Raw genomic sequence first — 20,513 nt, 5'->3', positions numbered from 1 at the left:
CTTTGAATTTTTATTCAGTTCAAAGTATGTTCAAACTTTCATTTTGATTTGTTTTTTGACCCATGGGTTATTAAGCATATTTCTAAATCTCCTAAAATATGGAGGTATTCTAGTTCCTTATTTTTTTTTTTTTTGAGGAAAATTAGCCCTGAGCTAACATCTGCTGCCAATCCTCCTCTTTTTGCTGAGGAAGACTGGCCCTGAGCTAACATCCGAGCCCATCTTCCTCTACTTTATATGTGGGATGTCCGCCACAGCATGGCTTGCCAAGCGGTGCCACATCCACACCCTGGATCTGAAGCAGTGAACCCCAGGCCGCCAAAGCGGAACATGTGCACTTAACTGTTGCGCCACCAGGCCAGCCCCTCTAATTTTATTCTTGTTATTGATTTATATCTTAACTGCATCTGGTCAGAGAACATAGTCATTATGATTTTAATCCTGTGACACCTGAAACTTGCTTTTAGCCCAGTACGTGGTCAATTTTTATAAAAGTTCATGTGTATTTGAAAGAAGGTGTATATGGCATTTGTTGGATGCAGTGTTCTTTATATATCCATTAGGTCAAGTTCATTAATTGTGGTTGTTCTAATTTTCTACAACTTTCCTAATCTTGTTTGTCTGCTTGTTCCATCAATCACTGAAAGATATTTGTTGGATTCTCCCACTATCATTATGGATATTTCTATTTCTCATTGTACTTCTGTCAAATTTTGCTTTATATACTATGAAGCCATGTAACTAATTATGTATAAACTTAAAATTGTTAAATCTTATTTTTTAGAGTCTACCTTATGTAACCTTCATCTATCTACAACAGCTTTTCTGTAGTTAGTGTTTGCATTATGTGTTACTCCTCTTCTTTTACTTTCAAACTTTCTGTATTCTTATGCTTTATATCTGCCTCTTATAAAACATTATGAAGTTTCAAAAAAATCCTAGCTGACAACGTTTTATCTGTTTTCTTTTATCCATTTACATTTAATGAAATTGCTCATACATTTATCATTATAATTTATTCCATTTGTTCCACTGCTCTATGTACCTTTTCTCCTTTCTTGCCTTGGTTTACTTTTTATCATTCTATCTTTTTCTATAAATTAAAAGTTATACACTAAAACAACAACAAAAAAACCCTCTTTTCTTACAGATTACTCTAGTGATTACAACATGCATCTCCTACTTATCAAAGTATAATGTTAACAGGTACTTTTCCCCATCTTCCCAGGTAATATACAGCCCTCATAAACTTTAACTCTATTTACTCCACTGCCAACTATTATTGTCATATATTTTAATTCTGTCTGTAAATCCAACAAAACATTATTATTGTTTTAAAAAGTCTGCATTAATTTGATTTACCCACATATTTTCTACTATTTTTACTCTTTATTTCTTCCTAATCTCCAACCTTTCATCTGGTATTTTCCTTCTGCTTGAAAAATTTCTTTAGAATTTCCTTTAATACTAAGAGTCTCCTGGTAATTTCCATAGTAAGTTTTTTAAGGGAGGAATATCTGAAAGATGCTTATTTCCTCTTCATTTTTGAAGGGTTTTTCTGCTAGGTACAGGATTCTAGGTTACCATTTATTACCTTTCAGAGCTTTGGATATGTTACTCCATTGTCTCCTTCTTCCATTACTTCCATTAAGAATTTACTGTCAGGGGGCTGGCCCCATGGCCAAGTGGTTAAGTTTGTGTCTTCCGCTTCAGCAGCCCAGGGTTTCATGGGTTCAGATCCTGGGCGCGGACATGGCACTGCTCATCAAACCATGCTGAGGCGGCATCCCACATGCCAGAACTAGAAGGACCCACAGCTAAAAATACACAACTATGTACCGGGGGGCTTTGGGGAGAAAAAGGAAAAATAAAATCTTATTTTATTATTATTATTATTGTTTTAGGAAGATTAGCCCTGAGCTAACGACTGCCGATCCGTTTTGCAGAGGAAGACCGGCCCTGAACTAACATTCATGCCCATCTTCCTCCACTTTATATGTGGGATGCATGCCACAGCATGGCTTTTGCCAAGCGGTGCCATGCCTGCACCCGGGATCTGAAGTGGCGAACCCCGGGCCTCCGAGAAGCAGAATGTGTGAACTTAACCACTGAGCCACTGGGCCAGCCCGGAAAAATAAAATCTTAAGAAAAAAAAAGAATCTACTGTCAGTTTAATTGTTCTCTTTTCAAAGTAATCTCTCTTTCTCTGGCTGCTTTAGGAATTTTTTCTTTGTCTTTCATCTGAAGCACTTTTACTAAGACATGCTGCTTATGTTATTTTCTTTGTATTCATTCTGCTTTCGTTTACAGGGGTTTTTTGATCTGTGGGTTAATGTTTTATAAGTTTTAGAAAATTTTATCCATTATCTCTTCAAATATTGGTTCTACCCCATTCTCTCTCTCTTCCCTGGGACTCCAAAACATTCAGATGATACGCCTATTCACTGTATCCTCTATTTCTCTTATGCTTTTTTCAGTATTTTACTTTTTCTCATGATTTATTCTAGATTGTTTCACCTGACCTGTCTTCTAGTTCATTTGTTCTCTGTTCAACTTTATTGAGTCTTTTATTAATTCATCTGTTAAGTTTTTAAATTTATTTTATTTTTCATTCCTAGAATTTTCCTTTAGTGCTTTGGCAACTCTGTTACATCCCCTTTATAATTCACAGTTCTCTACCAAAATTTTCAATCTAGTCTTCCATGTTCTTGAACATAATAAGCATTGCTTTGTTTTTAAGCATAGTTATTTTAAAGTTTGGTCTGATAAAGCCAATGTCTGGAGGACTGGGGGTCTGTTTCATCCTTTGCTGTTTCTGTTGATTCTCATTCATGTCATTGTCTCCTCATCTGCTTATTTATTTTTGGTTGTGAGCCACATATTATATCTGAAAGACTGTAGTAATTTCAAGGTCCTACATGATGTTATCTTAGTCTGGAGAAGTCTGCTTTTGCCAGGTGCCTGGGACGACCTTATTTATATTTCATGGATTGAAATGATTGAAGGTAGGCTGTAGTCTCTTCCAGGCTGTTCTATTTCTAGCTCACGCTTACTCTTACAGTGATGCAACTTCTGGGAGTCCCAAACTAATGAGCAGAAGCTTACGAGCACTCACATCATACTTGGAAAGCCATGAACCTCAACTGTTTTAGCTTCTATCAGGAGGGCTGCTCAACCTCTTAGTCCCCCTCTTTCGAAATTCATGAACGTCTTTAGGAGAGAAATAGTCCCAAATGTTGGTCTTATCTCTCTGGATTTATGCCATTTTACAGATCTCAACTTGGTAATTCTTTATTACTTTGTTAGCCTCCTGAATGTCTTCAAAGCAAATTTTAAAAATATTTTGTCTAGCTTTTTTAGGTAAAAGTAAGGGTTGATTTAAGTGATCTAGTCTGTCATGACTAAAACAGAAATTCTTAGTTTATGTCACTTAAATAAAACCAAAATTGTACTGTGGTTTTCGTGTGGTTTCAGGAAGGAATGGAATTACAAGTGTGTTCAATTCATCATCTTAACCTAAAAGGTTATTCTTTTTTTGTGTGTGACGAAGATTGTGCCTGAGCTAACATCTGTGCCAAATCTTCCTCTATTTTGTATATGAGACACCACCACAGCATGGCTTGATGAATAGTATGCAGGTCCACGCCCGGGATCCAAACCTGCGAACCCCAAGCCACCAAAGCAGAGCATGTGAACTTAGCCACTACGCCACTGGGCGGGCCCCTAAAAGGTTATTCTTAATTTCCTTTCAGAAAAAAATTTAAGAACCATATATTAGCTTATGTCCACATACCTTGTAAAAAATACGAATGAGAAAATTTTATCCATTTAATTTTGCATGTAGACTATTTAACAGATTTTCCATGAGCACCAATAGCTCTACTTTATTCACTCACAAGCTCTGCTCCATCTGCTCTGCACCTTCAGTGGAATCTGAAGTGTAAGATGGTGCCACCATCTTTCCAGTGTCTTCTGCATTCTCAGATAAATTAGGACCTACCTTTAAAATCAAACCTCCTACAACACACTAGAAAGAAAATACTTGGCCACACATACAACAAAATGATACTATATGAATATCTTTCACAGGCCAATAAGAAGAAAACCAAAGAAAGATGCACATAACCCAGTAGAAAAATGGGCAAAAGGCATGAACTGACAATTCACAATTGTCAAGAGAAATAAACGTGGTCAATAAACATAAGGAAAATGTTCATTAGTCATCAGAAAAATGCAAATTAAAATTTAAAAAACAGCACACTATAAAGAGTATTGGGGAGAGAACTGTGAACTGTGCCTCACACACACAAAATGTAAACTGGTACAGCCTTTCTAGAGGTTATCAGTATCCAATTTAAAATTGTAAGTACTAATTGACACAGATATTCAATTTCTAGAAATTTATCCTATGGAAATAATCAAGAAAATGTTATTCTTAATTTCCTAAAACTGCCTTTCTTTCTTTCACACTATATATCAAAATCTGACATATTTATTTATTGTTTATCTTCCCTCTACTAGAATATAAGCTTATTGAGAGCAAGGACCTAAACAGTACCTGGCACACATCAGACATGTAATAAATATTGGTTGTTGAACAAAGATTTTTCTATAAGAATTTTCAAAACTGTGGGGTTTTAAAAGGAAAAAGTTGGAAACATTCCAAAATCCAACAGCAGGGTATTGGTTAAAACAAAGAATGATCAACATGGACAACTATGTAACCATTAAGAATTATTCAACAAAAAAACAGTAAATGGTCATGATACTATCACATGACCTCATTTTTGCTGAAAAGAAAAGAGAGAGGAAAAAATGTATGCAAATATAAAAGATGGCTAACACAGCATATACACCAAGATGTTAAGAGTGGATATCTATGAGACGGTAGGATTATGGGTAACTTTTTTTTTCTTATTTATACTTTCCTGTATTTTTCAAATTTTATTTTTCTACAATGAACAAAATTCTTTTTTAATAACAAAAAGAAATTATTTTAAACAAACTAAAACCAAAAGCAAAACTTCTTTGTTTCTAGTTCAAATGAGGAAAAGGCAAGTTTACCTTCAATTTCATCATCGGAAATCAATTCATCATCAGAGCATATGTTGAGAATGTTAACCAGCATCTCTGTGACTACATGATAGGACAAAATAACCAAAAATTTATATAATTAATAAGGTCCTTTCTCTAAAATGATGTGGTTATCTAAATAAACATACATGTTAAATAAACATAGACAAAAATGATTTGTCATTATTCTATTAAGAGTAGCTTTACAATTTTGGAAGACATTTCTCTGTCCCCTTCATTCTAATGCCTATTTTTTATAACTTCTCCAAAAACATCCAAAGAGATAGAATTGTGTCTCAGGGTCACATTAAAGAAACATTCATTTGAAAAAATATTATTGAAGAATACCAATAATGGAATCCTGGCTTTGTGGGGGGGGGGGGGGGAAGAGTAGCTTTAAAAGAGTAGCATTAAATGTAGACCTTCAGGTTTATATAGCATTTGGGGAGATTACTTGCTCCAGTAAAAGTCTGGAGTATTTGAATAGTCTACTGCATAATTACTTGATTTCATCAGGCTGCTGTCCAGAGCCTTTTCCTCACTGATATGCATATGAAAAGATTTTGTCCCACTTTACAAAGAAGTTAAGCCACCAGGCCTATGTCCAACAGGGTTATTTTATATTTGCATAGCTTATTTGTATAGGAGCACAAGCAAAATTCTAAGGACAAGACTTCCTATTTAAATCTCCTTATCGCTGAAGAAATCTCTGAAGGAATGACGTAGTGACATGTCATTTTAGCATCTTGCTCACAGTAGGACAGTTAATTTAAACTGATATACAGAATAAGAAAAGCATAATCGATTAGAATTATAATTTAAAAACCAATTAAGTGCCATTTAAAAATCTTTGTAGAGAACAAAGCAAATTAGAAAACATTTCTTTCCTTTTTTTGGTGAGGAAGATTGTCCCTGAGCTAATATCCATGCCACTCTTCCTCTATTTTGTATATGGGATGCCAGCATGGCATGGCTTGATGAGCGGTGTACAGGTCTGCGCCCGGGATCCGAAGCCACAAACCCCAGGCCACCAAAGCGAAGCGCACGAACTTAACCACTACACCACCAGGCCAGTCCTAGAAAACATTTCTGATAACTTTAAGAAAAACACTTCTGAGCCATCTGGGGCTCATGCAGATATAAAAGTGTGCTCAGTCACTAGTTAAGACAAGTGATGGTCCAGATGCTTTAGTTCTCTTACCTTTCTCCCCAACAAAAGGCAAAGACCACGTGAAAACATCCATGAAGTTCGGAAGCCAGTAGGGGTGAGGAGAACAGTTGAACTGCCGGATGTTCATGACGTTGTTCTCATATTTTAACACAGCAGCTAAAAAGGAAAAGGCAGGACATTCTGCATAGAGGAAGGTGACAAGGCTGCCGGGACGCTTTGTACAGTTATGCGCCTACTACACACAATTCACCAACTTCCTTTGCACTTGTAAATTCAGGACTTGGTATTTAAGGGCAGATGGAAATCTTAAAGCATTTTATACAGTTCATTCTTTTAAGAATTATCCCAAGTGACAAAGTTACCTGAAGAGGTATAATATAATAAAATAATAAAATATAATAAACATAATAAAAGTACAAAAGAAACTGAGCTCTGAAACTTCAAAGGGTCACCACACAGCAACTATCTACAGAAATCTCAGGTTCCACAAGAGAAAAACTTTGTCATAATTTCCCTTTATATGCCAAATGGTTACAATCACAACTCTCCTTTGAGGGCAAAGATTTCTCACTAAATGGACACAGCCAGTTTTGCTAGTCATTAGCCAGAACCACAGATTTTATAGAGTTTATAACATAGCAGTCACTGATTCACAGTGGGGGTACAGATGGTTCAACAGAGCAATTTACAACAAGGTTCAAAAGTAGATTAAATCATCTCTGCATACAATAGAGTGGATTAAAACATGCCCATCTCTCCTACACACAGTCAGTACCTTGCTAGCACTCTATAAATGTTTAATACCAATCAGTTCATAAATTTGCACACATACTTTGGTACTAAACTGATTTTCTTTATATTTTAAAAGATTCAAATCCAATTCCTTAGTCTTCAACAGCAGCAATGCAATGTTGTTTGCATTACTCTCTTAATTATTCTCACTGTGATCATAAATAAAATAGGGTATAACACTTCTCTAGACATGACAAATATAAGTCATCTTCTGGTTGCTGTTTCTTTGCTTAATATAGGATTGCCTAGTGTTCTCAAAATTTAAGTTACTGAATGTCTAAAATGTACACCATCAATTATAATGAAAATAGGATCTCCAGCACTTAAAAACTAAACACTGGCCACAATGTACATTATTTTCATATATGTATATTTTATTTAGGTTAGATAAATATATAATTATTGAACAATTCCCTCAATCTACACAGGAAAAAAGAGGCAGGAGGTGGGTCTCAACAGTGGATCATTAGAAACGAGAACTTCAAAACTGCTTTGGGGTGTGTTCCCAGCGGCCACAAAAAAAAAAGAGGAATAGAAATCTTTAAAAATCCTGACTTAAGGGTCTTTCATATAACCAGTGGAACCAAGAAATACCTGTTGGTACCAATAAGTCAAAAAACATGAAAGAAAGAAAAGCAACAGTAGAAGAAAGAGAAGAAGGAAAGGAGCAAAGAGTTGCCTTTTTCAAGAAAAGAGGTACTTGTATGGGGAGTAACTGAGGACCACCAGAGATTGTTTCAGTGCCACATTTTCTGCCTTTTTCCTAAAAAAAAAGGCTTCAGAAGCAACCAAGGAAAATAAGATTGTTTCAAGATAAAGTTACCAATTACGTCAAAGCTGACAGAAAACTCAGGTAGAATGGACTATGACTTTAAAGTTTACTAAAGGAATAATCAAGAACAAAACCAGACTAGAATGGGGCAAAAAGTGAGCTGGCAGTTAGTAAAATGACTGCCGATTTAGGTGACATCTTCCAGCTTAGCATGCTGATAAATCCACTGAGCAATCAATAGATATTCGTAACAGTGAGGTGAAAAAAGAAGTGAGAAGAGAAAGTCTTCATCTCAAGCATGAGGACTAGAGCCACTGCATCCTTGAGAAGTTTAAGACGAGCAGCACATTCCATTCATCAGGGAGGAAACAAGACCAGAACTAAGTCTCATGTATTTTGGAAATATAAGGAAAAAGGAAATAAGAAAGAATGCAGTTAGGGAGAAGCAGAGGATTGTAGGATAGCTAAGACTCAGAAAAGAATGACAAGAAGTCAAAAGGAAACAGAAGGCTTCAAGACAACTTAAAGTCAAAGAAATGCTCTTTAAAAATGGACAGCAAGTCACTGAAAGACACACTGAGATGACTGATCCAAATCAGATTTACATGAGATGTGCCATTCCATAGGTTACTTGTAAATAGACTAAATAGTATGCATATTGTGGACCTCTTTTAAACTTCTCTTCCCCAGCTGCATATACAAGGTATGACTATAAAGTAATGAGACTAAGAAACCACCAACTACAAACATACCAGACCTTATATATCAGATGAGTGTGGTCCTCTGATGTAATCACACCAGGTACAATAACAGTAAGATGTTATACAGTATTGTAGCAATTTATAGTTTGACCAATGCTTTCAATATTCATTTTTATTATTCCAACTTAACTTCAACAATCCTATAAGACAGTATTTTAAAGATAAACTGAGGCTCAGAGAAGTGAAGTATATTGTTAGTGAAGTAAAGTATCTTGTTAACTGAATTTAAAAAGTGAAGCAAGAATAGACTAGGATTTCTGACTCCTAGCTTAGTGCCATTTTCCATACACCCTGCTGCCTTACCATATATTTAATACAAAGATGCTGCCATTACTCAAAACATTTTTGGAACTCCTCTTTTAGAATTAGGTCCAGAGCTATTTTATAGCAACACAAGAAAAATCAGTCTCATTACCTTATAATCACACCTTGTTTCTGACCCCAAATGGTATCATCTAGCTTATCACTCACCTTATTCATTAGTCTTGACTCCGAATGACTTTTGGCTGTTTCAAAAATCAAATCCACCCTCAAAGGACGCAGATTTCCCATCATTGAGGATAACCAAAAGAATGTGTCGCAGACTCTGAAGGCAATGCCAAAAGAGGAGTTCCAAAAATGTTTTGAACAAGGGCAGCATTGCTGGACTAAGTGTATAGCCTCCCAAGGTAACTGCTTTGAAGGAACAACACTCACTGGGGTACATATGTTCTGGCATGTTTGTTTAAAACTTCCATTATCGTATAGTCACACTTTATAACAACAAAATAGTTACAGAGGCATGAAGTATTTAGGTGGACCACTGCTCTGATACAAAACTTACAAACTATGAATCCTAAAAATTAAATTAAAAAAAAAGACTTTAATAGAATAAAGTCTTAGAAGTAGAATGTCTGGATCAAAAGGCACGTGTACATTCAGTCTTCTTTTTTTATATGAGACACTGAGGTTTAGAAAGATTGTGTGACTTACCTAAGTCACACTATTAGTTTCTGGCAGGGCTTGGACTAAAATGAAGATTTTTCTGACTTTTTGTACAGTATTCATTCTCCCTGTACCATTCCTTAAGAAGAGCAAAACCAGCTTAATAATTCACAAACATTAAAATACCAGAAGGTGACATTTTATTGAGGTACTGTTATGAATAATTAAATTCAGCAAAACCAATAACTTACGCTGACTGTTCTAACTTGACCCTGCAGTAATTTATTCTTCTTATATTTTAATTCAGTAGTATCAGTCAGACCTATTGTGATTACTATTTACACTCAGAAAGAGCCCAATAATCCTTAGGAGATGAAAACCAAGCAGTAGCTTAAATTCTAAGTTTTTCAGCCTTTGTTTCAATTAAGACCTCTTTTTTTTCTTATTTAAAACTCATACATATTTAAAAACACATATACATACAATTAAACTAGAGCTCGCATTTACTCACAAATCCAAACTCAAGTATCACTGGACTCCTTTACCTTTATTGTTATAGACATCTAGGTAATTGGGGGCAGAGAAAATTGTAATGAGTGATGGAAAGCCTGTTGTTTGGCTCTTCCTGTACATTCGATACCTGGAAGAGAGATGACAGCCCATCTGTCTTCATATCAAAGGCAAAAATTCTGCAGTGATATTTGGTACAGTTTTAATATAACTTACCCGGCATCTTGGGCTTCATGGGCTCTGATTATTGATAACAAATTATTGTTCTGCAAAAATTCACAAACTGCAGGGTAACTGAAAAAGAAAATTAGAAAACATAAACCCAGAATTTAAAAAACTGTTGTTTTAATAGGAGGAAAGGGAAAAGTCAGGATAATATGAATTGATTTTGTTTCAAAATTATAAGTTTTACATAGAACTGAACTTTTATTAATAGCTTAGCAGTCATTACTCGGTTCTTCCATTTCACTAATATATCTCATTCCAGATCAAATATGCAGATAACAGACAACCCTAGCACAGAAACAGAGCTCCCTCACCTTTTAATTTTTTTGGTCTTACCTGTACAATAATAACACAACACCAAAACTTTTCTTGGTATGTTGATATAAAAAAAAGTACCTCAGTAATGTGTGTGTTTGTATAGTAGGTGCTAGAAACTGAACACACAATCTTCAAATTGTCAAATTGTTGGAAAAACTGAAGAACCTACTTACATCTTCACAGGAAATATCAACACCAAGATGATATTATGCAGGAATATTTCAAGAGTAAATGCAAATATTATACCCAGCATTATTCTAACGAAAAGTACGATATTTGCATCTATTCCTAACATATTTGTTTAGTACTATTATCTTTCTGAATGACAAATACCTGAAAAGAAGAACTGGAGAATACGAAATTATCCAAATGTTAATTATTTAGTTTATGTTTAAATCTCTTTATTACGCTCATCAGAAAAAAATAATTTTTAAAAGAGGGTGTATATTCACAGGGTATAAAATTGAAAGACACGAAAGAGTATACAGTGAAATGCCTCTCACCTTTCTACCTATATCTTCCAGCTACCCTGGAAGCAACCAATGTTGCTGGTTTCTTCGAGCACCATTTCAGAGATATTTTATTCAATTTCAAGCAATCATACATACACACATGCACATGCCCCCTCACTTGCAGGAATGTTATGAGATGGTACATAGGTCTGTACTACGTCTTTTTTTTCACTTCACATTAGTGATTATTGCATATCAGTATATAAAGACTTTATTTTCTTTTCTTCATTTTTAAAAACAGCCTCATTGCATTGTCTGCTACATTCCACTGTCTAGGTGTACCATAATTTCTTTAACTAGTCTTCTACTGAACGTTTAGGTTGTTTTAAATCTTTTATCATAAATAATGTAGCAATGGATAACATTGTTACATACATTTTATACACTGGCAAGTATAGTGGATTCTAGTTATTTGCGATAGCTATGCTCTACGAAGCTGCCGCAGAAACTGAACTAGTGAATGCTGAACCAGTGCTCCCAGGGAAACACAAGGTCAAGGTCCTCTGAGCCTCTCTGGTCACAACTTTTTCATCAACTGATCAATACATAACTTTGTTTTATGTGTGTTTCTGAGTAAAGACAAATTATTTAATATATATTGTTGATTCATTAACATGGAACTCATAGCCAACAATGCCTTAACTCGCTCTGAAATGAAGTTTATATAGCACACACGTATTTGCTCTGTAAGGCACATCACAGTCTTCCTGCATGTACGAACACTAGACAGCACTTCAGCACTATGCTTGGGGGCATTTTAAACAGAGAAATCACCAACAAAAAATGTGAAAAATGTTGCACTAAATAGACCACACAAAAAAATACTTACAGTATGAGATATGCTTACAGTATGAGATCTGAAACAAGAAGTCAGAGCAACTCATTGTTCAGCCTCAGCTGGGAACACATGCAGTGACTCAAAGTTTTCATCACTCTGCCTGTATGCACGTTTGCAAACGACCATGAGAGCGCTATGAGTATTGATGTTGGGGTTACAAATAAATCTTAGCAACTGGGCATATTTGCGAATGAGAATTCATGAATAACGAAGATCTAATACAGCCACAGGAGTGTTTAGAGTAGAACCTCTGGAGCAAAGGCCATGGCACTTATGACTAAGAGACACCGCCAGGTTGACCGCCACAGAAACTGTGCTAACAGTAAAGAAGTATTATGCTCTTTCTTTTAAGCAATGTAAGAAGAAATAAAATTTAAAAGAGTTCATCATATTAGTCACTGCTAAAATTGGCAGAAAGGAATGAAAAAAGGTTGCTAAGAAGGTGTTAAAACCACAGAAAATTGAGGCCTCTTACTTTTGTATATGACTGTCATTTAAGGAATGCCTGATCTTAGGCAATTAACAAAGATTTTTAGGGGACTAAATACATGTATTATTTGTCACAATAAAATATTTGGATTAAAAAATTTTGACTTCAAACTTTCTTATATCTCCCTATTTTTGAGTGCAAAGCCCCGTGAAAGCTTCCATATGAGATTTAAGACAACAGCCAACTCCCAGGAAATGTCCTGGGCTTAGTTCACAAGGTCCTGTTCTTTTTATATCTTTGTATATACCAGTGGTTCCACAAGCGGCAGAACTTTTTAAAAAGTAACAGGATTCCCCTCTCTCAGACCTACTGAATCAGAATCTCTGGTAGAAGAGCCAAAAAAATTTTTTTTCCTCCCCAAAGCCCCAGTGCATGGTTGTATATCCTAGTTGTAAGTCGTTCCAGTTCTTCTATGTGAGCCACCACCACAGCATGGCAACTGACAGACATGTGGTGTGGTTCTGAGACCAGGAAGTGAACCCAGGCCGCCAAAGTGGTGAGCACTGAACTTTAACCACTAGACCATCAGGGCTGGCTCAAGAAATCTTTTTCTTTTGAGGAAGATTGGCCCTCAGCTAACATCTGTTGCCAATCTTCCTCTTTTTTTTTTTTTTTTTCTCCCCAAGCCTCCGTACGTAGTTGTATATCCTAGTTGCAGGTTCTTCTAATTCCTGTACGTGGGATGCCACCTCAGCATGGCTTGATGAGCGGTGTCAGGTCTGTGCCGAGGATCGGAACTGGCGAACCCTGGGCTGCTGAAGCGGAGTGTGTGAACTTAACCACTCTGCCACAGGACCGGCCCCAGGAAATCCTTATTTTTAAAACAGTCTATAGATGATGTGTGGGAACAAATAATCTAGATCATTTAGAGTAAGACCACACTGAAGCACTGCAAGACGTCCTGTTCAGTCGTGTTCAGTATACTACACTTATTAGGGCATAACATCTAATCAAATAGAAACAAACAAGAGTATCAAAAAATTACACAAATTCAAGATGTAAAATCCTTAAAAATAACTTAATATATATTACAATTTCCTAATTTATTAACTCTGAGGACGGGCTTACCTGTAAAAATACGAGCACCCTCGGACAGTGTTGTGGGTATAGTGCTCCAAGGTCTTCTCATTGCCGTAATCCTCTGAGGGATCAGACCAAAGAAGGTCACACACTGGCCCAAAGGCTGGAGGCTCCTTAAACCTGTCTAACTAAAACACACAAAAGCAAAAAGAAGAAAAATCATGAAAGCAAAGGAGCTTTTGGAAACTGGTATGGGTCAAAAACTCTTCCACCCACAAGAGCATACGAGGAGAGATGGTAAGCCTCTGGAGGATATTCCTGCAAGAAAATGAATATTAACAAATTTAGATAAAGAATTTTTATTTTCTGTAATAGACTTTTATAAATATCCGTGTCATCTAACCATACTGTAGAAAAGGACTCCCTCACATCCTAATCTTAAAGTGGCACACTCATTTAATTTGAATGTGAAATCAACCACTATAGAGATACACTACTATTTAGAAAGATTATGTTTGTTTGTTTGTTTGAGGAAGATTAGCCCTGAGCTAACATCCGCTGCCAATCCTCCTCTTTTTGCTGAGGAAGACTGGCCCTGAGCTAACATCGGTGCTCATCTTCCTCTACCTTATATGTGGGACACCTGCCACAGCATGGCTTGCTGAGTGGTGCCATGTCTGCACCCGGGATCCGAAAGGGCGAACCCCAGGCTGTCGAAGTGGAACGTGGGAACTTAACCACTGCGCCACCGGGCTGGCCCCCTGGAAAGGCCATGTAAAGTTCATTTCGATTGCCCAGGTAAGCCAGTGTTACCATGAGAACAGGAAGGGGTGTACAATGGCTCTGTTTATTGTCTACCTCATTCCAATGGAGATTTCTTTATTTTAAAGAATGGTAGTTCTATTTTGTAAAGGGCTTTCATCCTTTCCATTCTGTGCAGTGGAGGTATTTCCATATCAGTTACTAATTTAAGCCTGCAGTTACTGCTGCTTTGGTTAAAAGCATAAAAGCCAAGAGAAAACAAGTAACCAGAAAAGCCGAGTGTCAAGAAGAGGACTTCTGTTAAGTGAAAGGGGAGCTTTTTATTAATATAATTGATTAAGAAATGTAAAATTCAAGACATACTATGTAAAAGAGAAATGCTGGTTATTTAAAAGACTATCAGGCAGCAGAAAAGGCAGCGTACATAGGCACACCCTCTCACCCTGAGGAGAGTAACCTTAATTCTGAGAAAAGTCTTATAAACAGAAAAAACTTTAGTTTCTGTACTTGTATGAGACAGGTAAGATAACGCAAAGGTAGAGGAGAGAAGACGGTAATATAGAACAAAACGAGTGTAAAAAAAGTCTGATCTTCTTTTTTCAATCATGAGATACAGAATCCTGGAAATAATAATTACCAAGTCAGGCAAGCGTAGCAATTAAACTCTATTATCTAAAATGTCAAAGGCAATGAATTTCAGAGCTGGAAGAGTCCACAGACCATTTCAACTTCCTCATTTCACAGAGAAGAAAATGTGACTAAGAGGTGAAGTGATTTGGTCAAGGTTACACAATCAATGGCAAGACAGGGATTAGAACCCTGGTTTCCTTCCTTCCACATTGCTACATAATTTAAAGTTTCAGGGCTATACTCAAAAAATGCTATGTTTCTAGTTGGTAAAAGCACAGATTTCACTAAAAATTACAGAAATTTTCTGGAAGACATATAGCAAAACGTTAACAGTAGTTATCTCCCAATAATGAAATCACAGGTAATTTCCATTTTCTTGCTTTTGATTATCTGTAGTACTTAAAATTTTTCAGCAATGAAGACATATTAATTGACTGCAATAAAGAACAAAATTTTTAAAAATATGTAAACTTCATGAGACTAATGAAAGAGTACTTACTTTCCTAATGTCATCTAAACTAGTGATTTCAGGTGACATCCCTCCATGGACACACAGAAACTGCTGGTTTAAGAGGGCAGCAAGAGGAAGACAGTCAAATGTATCCATACACGCATCATACACCTGTTCAGAATATTTGATTCGACCTATTAAAAAAGGAAAAATAGTCAAAGGAAGAAAAGCTAACATTTATCATATATGAAAAAAGACATAGGTCAGAAGATTATGAGCTATTTCAAAGTCATTTATTTCAGGCAAACTTGAAAACACAATCATCTTTGTAAAGACATTTTTGAAAAGCTGTGGAGAAAGGGTAAACAAAACCTCTCTCCTTCTTGAAAGACAAGGGTGACCTTGGATTAACTTTCTAGCTCTGTTGCTAGAAGCCTGATAAAGTCAATGTCAGCTGTGCTATTAGGCAACATTGCTTTTAGTAAAAATTACCCAAATCTCTGGTGGGAAACTATAGCTTTCGGCTTCTCTGAGTGTGGTGACTCATAAGGTATGCCCTTTGTGGGACTATAGAAACTATGCCAATGAACCTTTTACAAGAGATATGAACACTGGTAATGCACGAGGCTTCTAAGCCAGCGTGGCTCCTAATGTGCCCAGTGTGGATATTGTCTCCTTGCACCATAGCTGTGACTTGGAGAGGTTGGGAAGAAAGGGAGGTAAGAGGCAGAAAACCTCTGAACTGCTGTACGCACTCCTATGAAGACGACTCCACTGAAAAGGGATTGGATGCCAAGCATGGCCCATGGTAGTCTTGTGAGTCTGAATATTTTGTTGGGTCTAAAAAGACCCCTTGTTGGTGTTGAAGATATATAAATGGAAACCAGAGTTTTAAGAGTCGTCAACAATCTTTTTGCTGGTAATTTTAAGGTCTTTAAGCAAATTATGTCCTGGTTCTATTTTAGGTAAAAATGTTCATCTTAATGAATTGTATTTTGATGTGGTTGTCACGCTGGGGCTACAGAACAAGGAAATACTCCAGTGGGCAGAGGGTGAGGTCTCCACAATTACTGAGAAAGAATAGGTCATGAAATAATAAGTGCAAAAGTGGAAGAAGGCTTTAGTTTAAAGAGAAAGAGAATATCTTCTTCCTCAGCTTTCAAAAAGTCAAGCTGTGCTTGGAGACGTACGTTGGCAGAAAGGCCAGAAGTCATACAAGTAGGCCGCCCTAAAGAACTGTGAGCTCCTTCTCTTCCAAGTTTCACTGGAGATGAGACAGAGCCTACAGGACCTAGAGAACAAAGCTATAGCAAGCGAGTGAGATTATTTAGTTGGTAATTTTTTCTGTTTATTTCCTCCTTGAAATTGCCAAGCTTTTAGAAAAGACATATTTAAGTATCAGAGCCTGGTGTTGGCAAGGCTTTGGGGGAATAAAGTGAAGGGTAATGAGTCCAGACTTGGGCCAGATTGCAGGACACAAGTGGCAGGAACAACTGGAGAAAGATGTCTAAGGGTAAGGCGTAAACCAGTGGACCACACTTGTGGTTATGAGGCTCTCCATCCCTGAAAGTGAAGCTTCTCTCTTTATCACCAACACTGGGTGACCAGGGTCAGAGGGCATTAAGGGAGTCTGTGGGTTCCTTTAGAAACTTTAGAGCATTTTGTACTACCATGACAGCAGTTAAGATCATCTCTCTCACAATATATGCTAACTCTATGATGACATCCAAATTAACAAGAGACGTGTCTTACGCATCTTTGTATCTCCTTACAATTACATCCTTACATTCTGCTTTGTATTTTAACACTATAAATTTGGGGTATTTCAAAAGTAGATCTATCACTGGCCATAAAGTCTGTTGGAGGAAAAAAATTTAACAAAAAAATCCTTTCATTTGTGAACAGTGATTGACTCTTTCTCCTGAAAACCCTTGGAGCCTGAGTTCTCTCTGTGGCCAATATCAATAAAGAATTCCTTTGTAAAAGTCCTCAGCTTGCATAGGGGCAGGGATTTGAATTACTTATTAATTCACGGTCTAAAACCTCATTTTTAAATCAATAAAATGCCTTACAACACTAAGAATGACTCAAAAGAATTCCTTAGCCTAATTCTAAGAGGATGCCAAGTCTTGAGAAAGATGGTATGTAATACAGTGTCTTAACGCATTTTGTAAATTAGAACAGGAGGTCACAAACCAAATTAAGCAGAAAGAAGTTCATGTTATATTAACACATGACCAAAACAGATTACAAAACGTTACCATTTTCATTTTCTTAAAGTATATGAATACATACGTAAATACCAACATTTTTATTTTATGAGGTGTAAAATTGAAGATAATATCTATATTCTTCTTTAAGTTAGTTTAGCTGTATTTTCTATGATGGACATATAGTATTTGTATAGTAATATTATTACTATACTACCTTTATTATTGAAATTTGTTGAAGGCTCACAACGTGCCCGTGCCATCAGTGAGCTAAGTGTTCAACACAGCATGGTGGTCAAGAGAATAGAGTCTGGAACCTGACTGCCTGGATTTGAACCCTGGCTCTATCACTTACTAGCTATGGTACTTTGAACAAATTACTTAACTCTCTGTGCCTTGATTTCTTCATCTATAAAATGGGCATAATAATAATACTTACCTATATTACAAGGTTGCTGTGAGGATTAAAGGAATTCACACACACAAATGCTTTGAATAATCTCTGGCACACCATAGGTACTACATAAGCTTTAACCAAAATTACCTTATTTAATCCTCACAGAAACTCTATGAAGTAGGTACTATTACTATCTTCATCAAAAAGCTGAGGAAACTGGGCTTACTCGCCCAAAGTTGCAAGCTAGTAAGTGGCAGAACTGGAACTTGCAGCTGTTTATGCTCCTAACACCAGGCAATATTCCTCCAAATCATTATTTTTAAATTAAATACTTAACAGGAGAATCTAAATAGCCAAATATATAATTTCCAAAGGTTAAATCAGCTGACTCAAGTTCTTTATTTCACGACAAATTTTAAGATATAGCCCCTAAAACAATTATTTTTATAATGAAGGAATAACGGACCTAAGTCATAGGATTACACTGACACAAGTTCTAACTGGTATCAATAATACAACATTAACAAAACAAAATCTTCAACAGTATTCTTTGAAAGTAATTTTAAGGGTCAGGACTCTTTGCAAGAAACCATGACCTGGTCTAGCCATCAATTCTATATTTGTTTTAATTTTTATTTACTTTTGTTATTTAAAAAAATAAGTAATACACTTACTTGGTTCAAAATTTAAAAGCTACAAAAGGGTATACAGTGTCTCTTACCCTTCTCTGCAGGCAACCAGTATTACTAGTTTCCTGGGTGTCTCTACAAAGATACTCCATGCATACATACGCAGATATGTATATTTATTCTCTTTTCACAACAGCCTTTTGTTTTTTAGATAAATGGTAGCATACACTGTTTTGCACTTGCTTTTCGTACTTAACGTATTTTGGAGATCATGCCACATCTTTATATGAAGAGCTTTGTAATTATTTTTTTAAATATCTACATAGTATTTCACTTTATGGATATACCACAATCTAACCACATCAATCTCTTGCTACTATAAATAATGCTGTAATGAACGACAACAAATAATATTTGCTTATTAAAAAAAAATCAGGGGCCAGCCCCGTGGCCGAGTGGTTAAGTTTGCATGCTCAGCTTTGGCGGCCCAGGGTTTGGCCAGTTCGAATCCTGAGCATGGACATGGCACTGCTCATCAAGCCATGCTGAGGCGGCATCCCACATGCCACAACTAGAAGGATCCACAACTAAAAATACACAACTATGGACTGGGGGGCTTTGGGGAGAAAAAGGAAAAATAAAATCTTAAAAAAAAAAAAAATCAACCTGTCATAACAATACTGTTTTCGTTAGCCAAATGACAGGAATTTCTGGAACCTGTCAGTAAGCTGTTTATTACACATCAGAAAATAGCTCATGGAAACAAGAAATCAATTTACTTAAGAAATCTGGACCCAGAGCTATGAGATGGAATCATAAAAGCACTAGACTTTTTGCTTTCCAAGTACATAACAATAAAGAAATATTTTTGTGGGGCTGGCCCCGTGGCCGAGTGGTTAAGTTCACACACTCCGCTGCAGGCGTCCCAGTGTTTTGTCAGTCCGAATCCTGGGCGCAGACATGGCACTGCTCATCAAGCCACGCTGAGGCGGGGTCTCACATGCCACAACTAGAAGGACCCAGAACGAAGAATATACAACTATGTACCAGGGGGCTTTGGGGAGAAAAAGGAAAAAAATTAAAAAAATAAAAAGAAATATTTTTGCAAAGATAAATGATGTGTCAAAAATTAACTGTTATACTTTGCTACTCAAATTATCTCTGGATTTGAAAGGAATATAAAGAAAAAGAAAAATCTCTGCAATATAAGAATTGACATAAGAAAAGAAAAGCCTCCACTGGCCGTTTAGAAATATTAACAACACTGCAGCTGCAATGTGGGGCTAAGCGTCACTTAACAGTAATTACAAGGCGCTGATTCCAAAAGCCACAGTGGCCCTTTAGGAGAGGCTGGCTTATCAGTGAAAACACCCATGGAAAGCAGTACCCATGCTCTTTCCTCATATAGAAACGAAACTTGAAACTGCACTTGACTTGGTGTGCTTATTCCAAGACTTATTTACATTTCAGATGCAGCATTCGAATCAAACAGGAGTGTCTTGGTAGGTAAAAGAAAGAGAAAGAAACCTGGTTTAACAAAATTAAAGCAAGTGAAAGCAAATAAAAACCTGAGATAAGAAATTCTGTGCAAAATGAGACACTTAAAATATTTCCCAGATCTATTGTTCCATCTTCTATAAATAGTCTGAACCAATTATACCAGTCAAAAAAAGAACTCTGAAAAAACAGAGGAACAATTAGATAAAATGTTACCTAAAAAAACCTGAACCTTAACTCAGAACAGAGGCATCCATAAACAGCTTTCTTCATTACTTTCTACTGCTAAATACTGAGCATTACAGGGCCTTTGTTAACTGCTTGATATGCATTATGTATATTTTCAGGTAAAAAAAAAAAGGTGTAATGAGGAATACCCCAATATTTGACTTAGAAAAATAATGCAAAGTATTTCCAATTTTTAAACTATTAGACGAAGTGATCTCAAATGACAAATAGTAAACTGTTTCCGAGCCTCTGGAGCAGGCCTTCCTAACAGCAGCACGCAGTGTAATTACCTGAGGTGGTTTA

General features: G+C 36.4%; 1 protein-coding gene across 8 annotated transcripts in view; it reads right to left on the bottom strand.

The window, feature by feature from the left end:
* The window catches only part of PPP3CC (protein phosphatase 3 catalytic subunit gamma), a 97,781-nt gene that overhangs the window by 18,067 nt on the left and 59,201 nt on the right, over positions 1 to 20,513 (bottom strand). For 6 of the 8 annotated variants that reach the window (XM_023636147.2, XM_023636145.2, XM_023636143.2 and 3 more), the window contains exons 5-10: positions 15,298 to 15,443; positions 13,455 to 13,594; positions 10,220 to 10,297; positions 10,039 to 10,133; positions 6,275 to 6,400; positions 5,065 to 5,136 (exon numbers count right to left, since the gene is read on the bottom strand). In XM_023636147.2, the coding sequence (XP_023491915.1) occupies positions 5,065 to 5,136; positions 6,275 to 6,400; positions 10,039 to 10,133; positions 10,220 to 10,297; positions 13,455 to 13,594; positions 15,298 to 15,443 (657 nt within the window). The remainder of the gene's footprint in view (positions 1 to 5,064; positions 5,137 to 6,274; positions 6,401 to 10,038; positions 10,134 to 10,219; positions 10,298 to 13,454; positions 13,595 to 15,297; positions 15,444 to 20,513) is intronic. The other 2 variants (XM_070261255.1, XM_070261256.1) reach the window with 1 other exon arrangement.

Source organism: Equus caballus, chromosome 2 (assembly GCF_041296265.1).
Source record: "Equus caballus isolate H_3958 breed thoroughbred chromosome 2, TB-T2T, whole genome shotgun sequence".
NCBI classification, from domain to species: domain Eukaryota; kingdom Metazoa; phylum Chordata; class Mammalia; order Perissodactyla; family Equidae; genus Equus; species Equus caballus.
The sequence above is the reverse complement of the archived record's forward strand: the minus strand, read 5'-3'. Positions and strand labels throughout refer to the sequence as shown.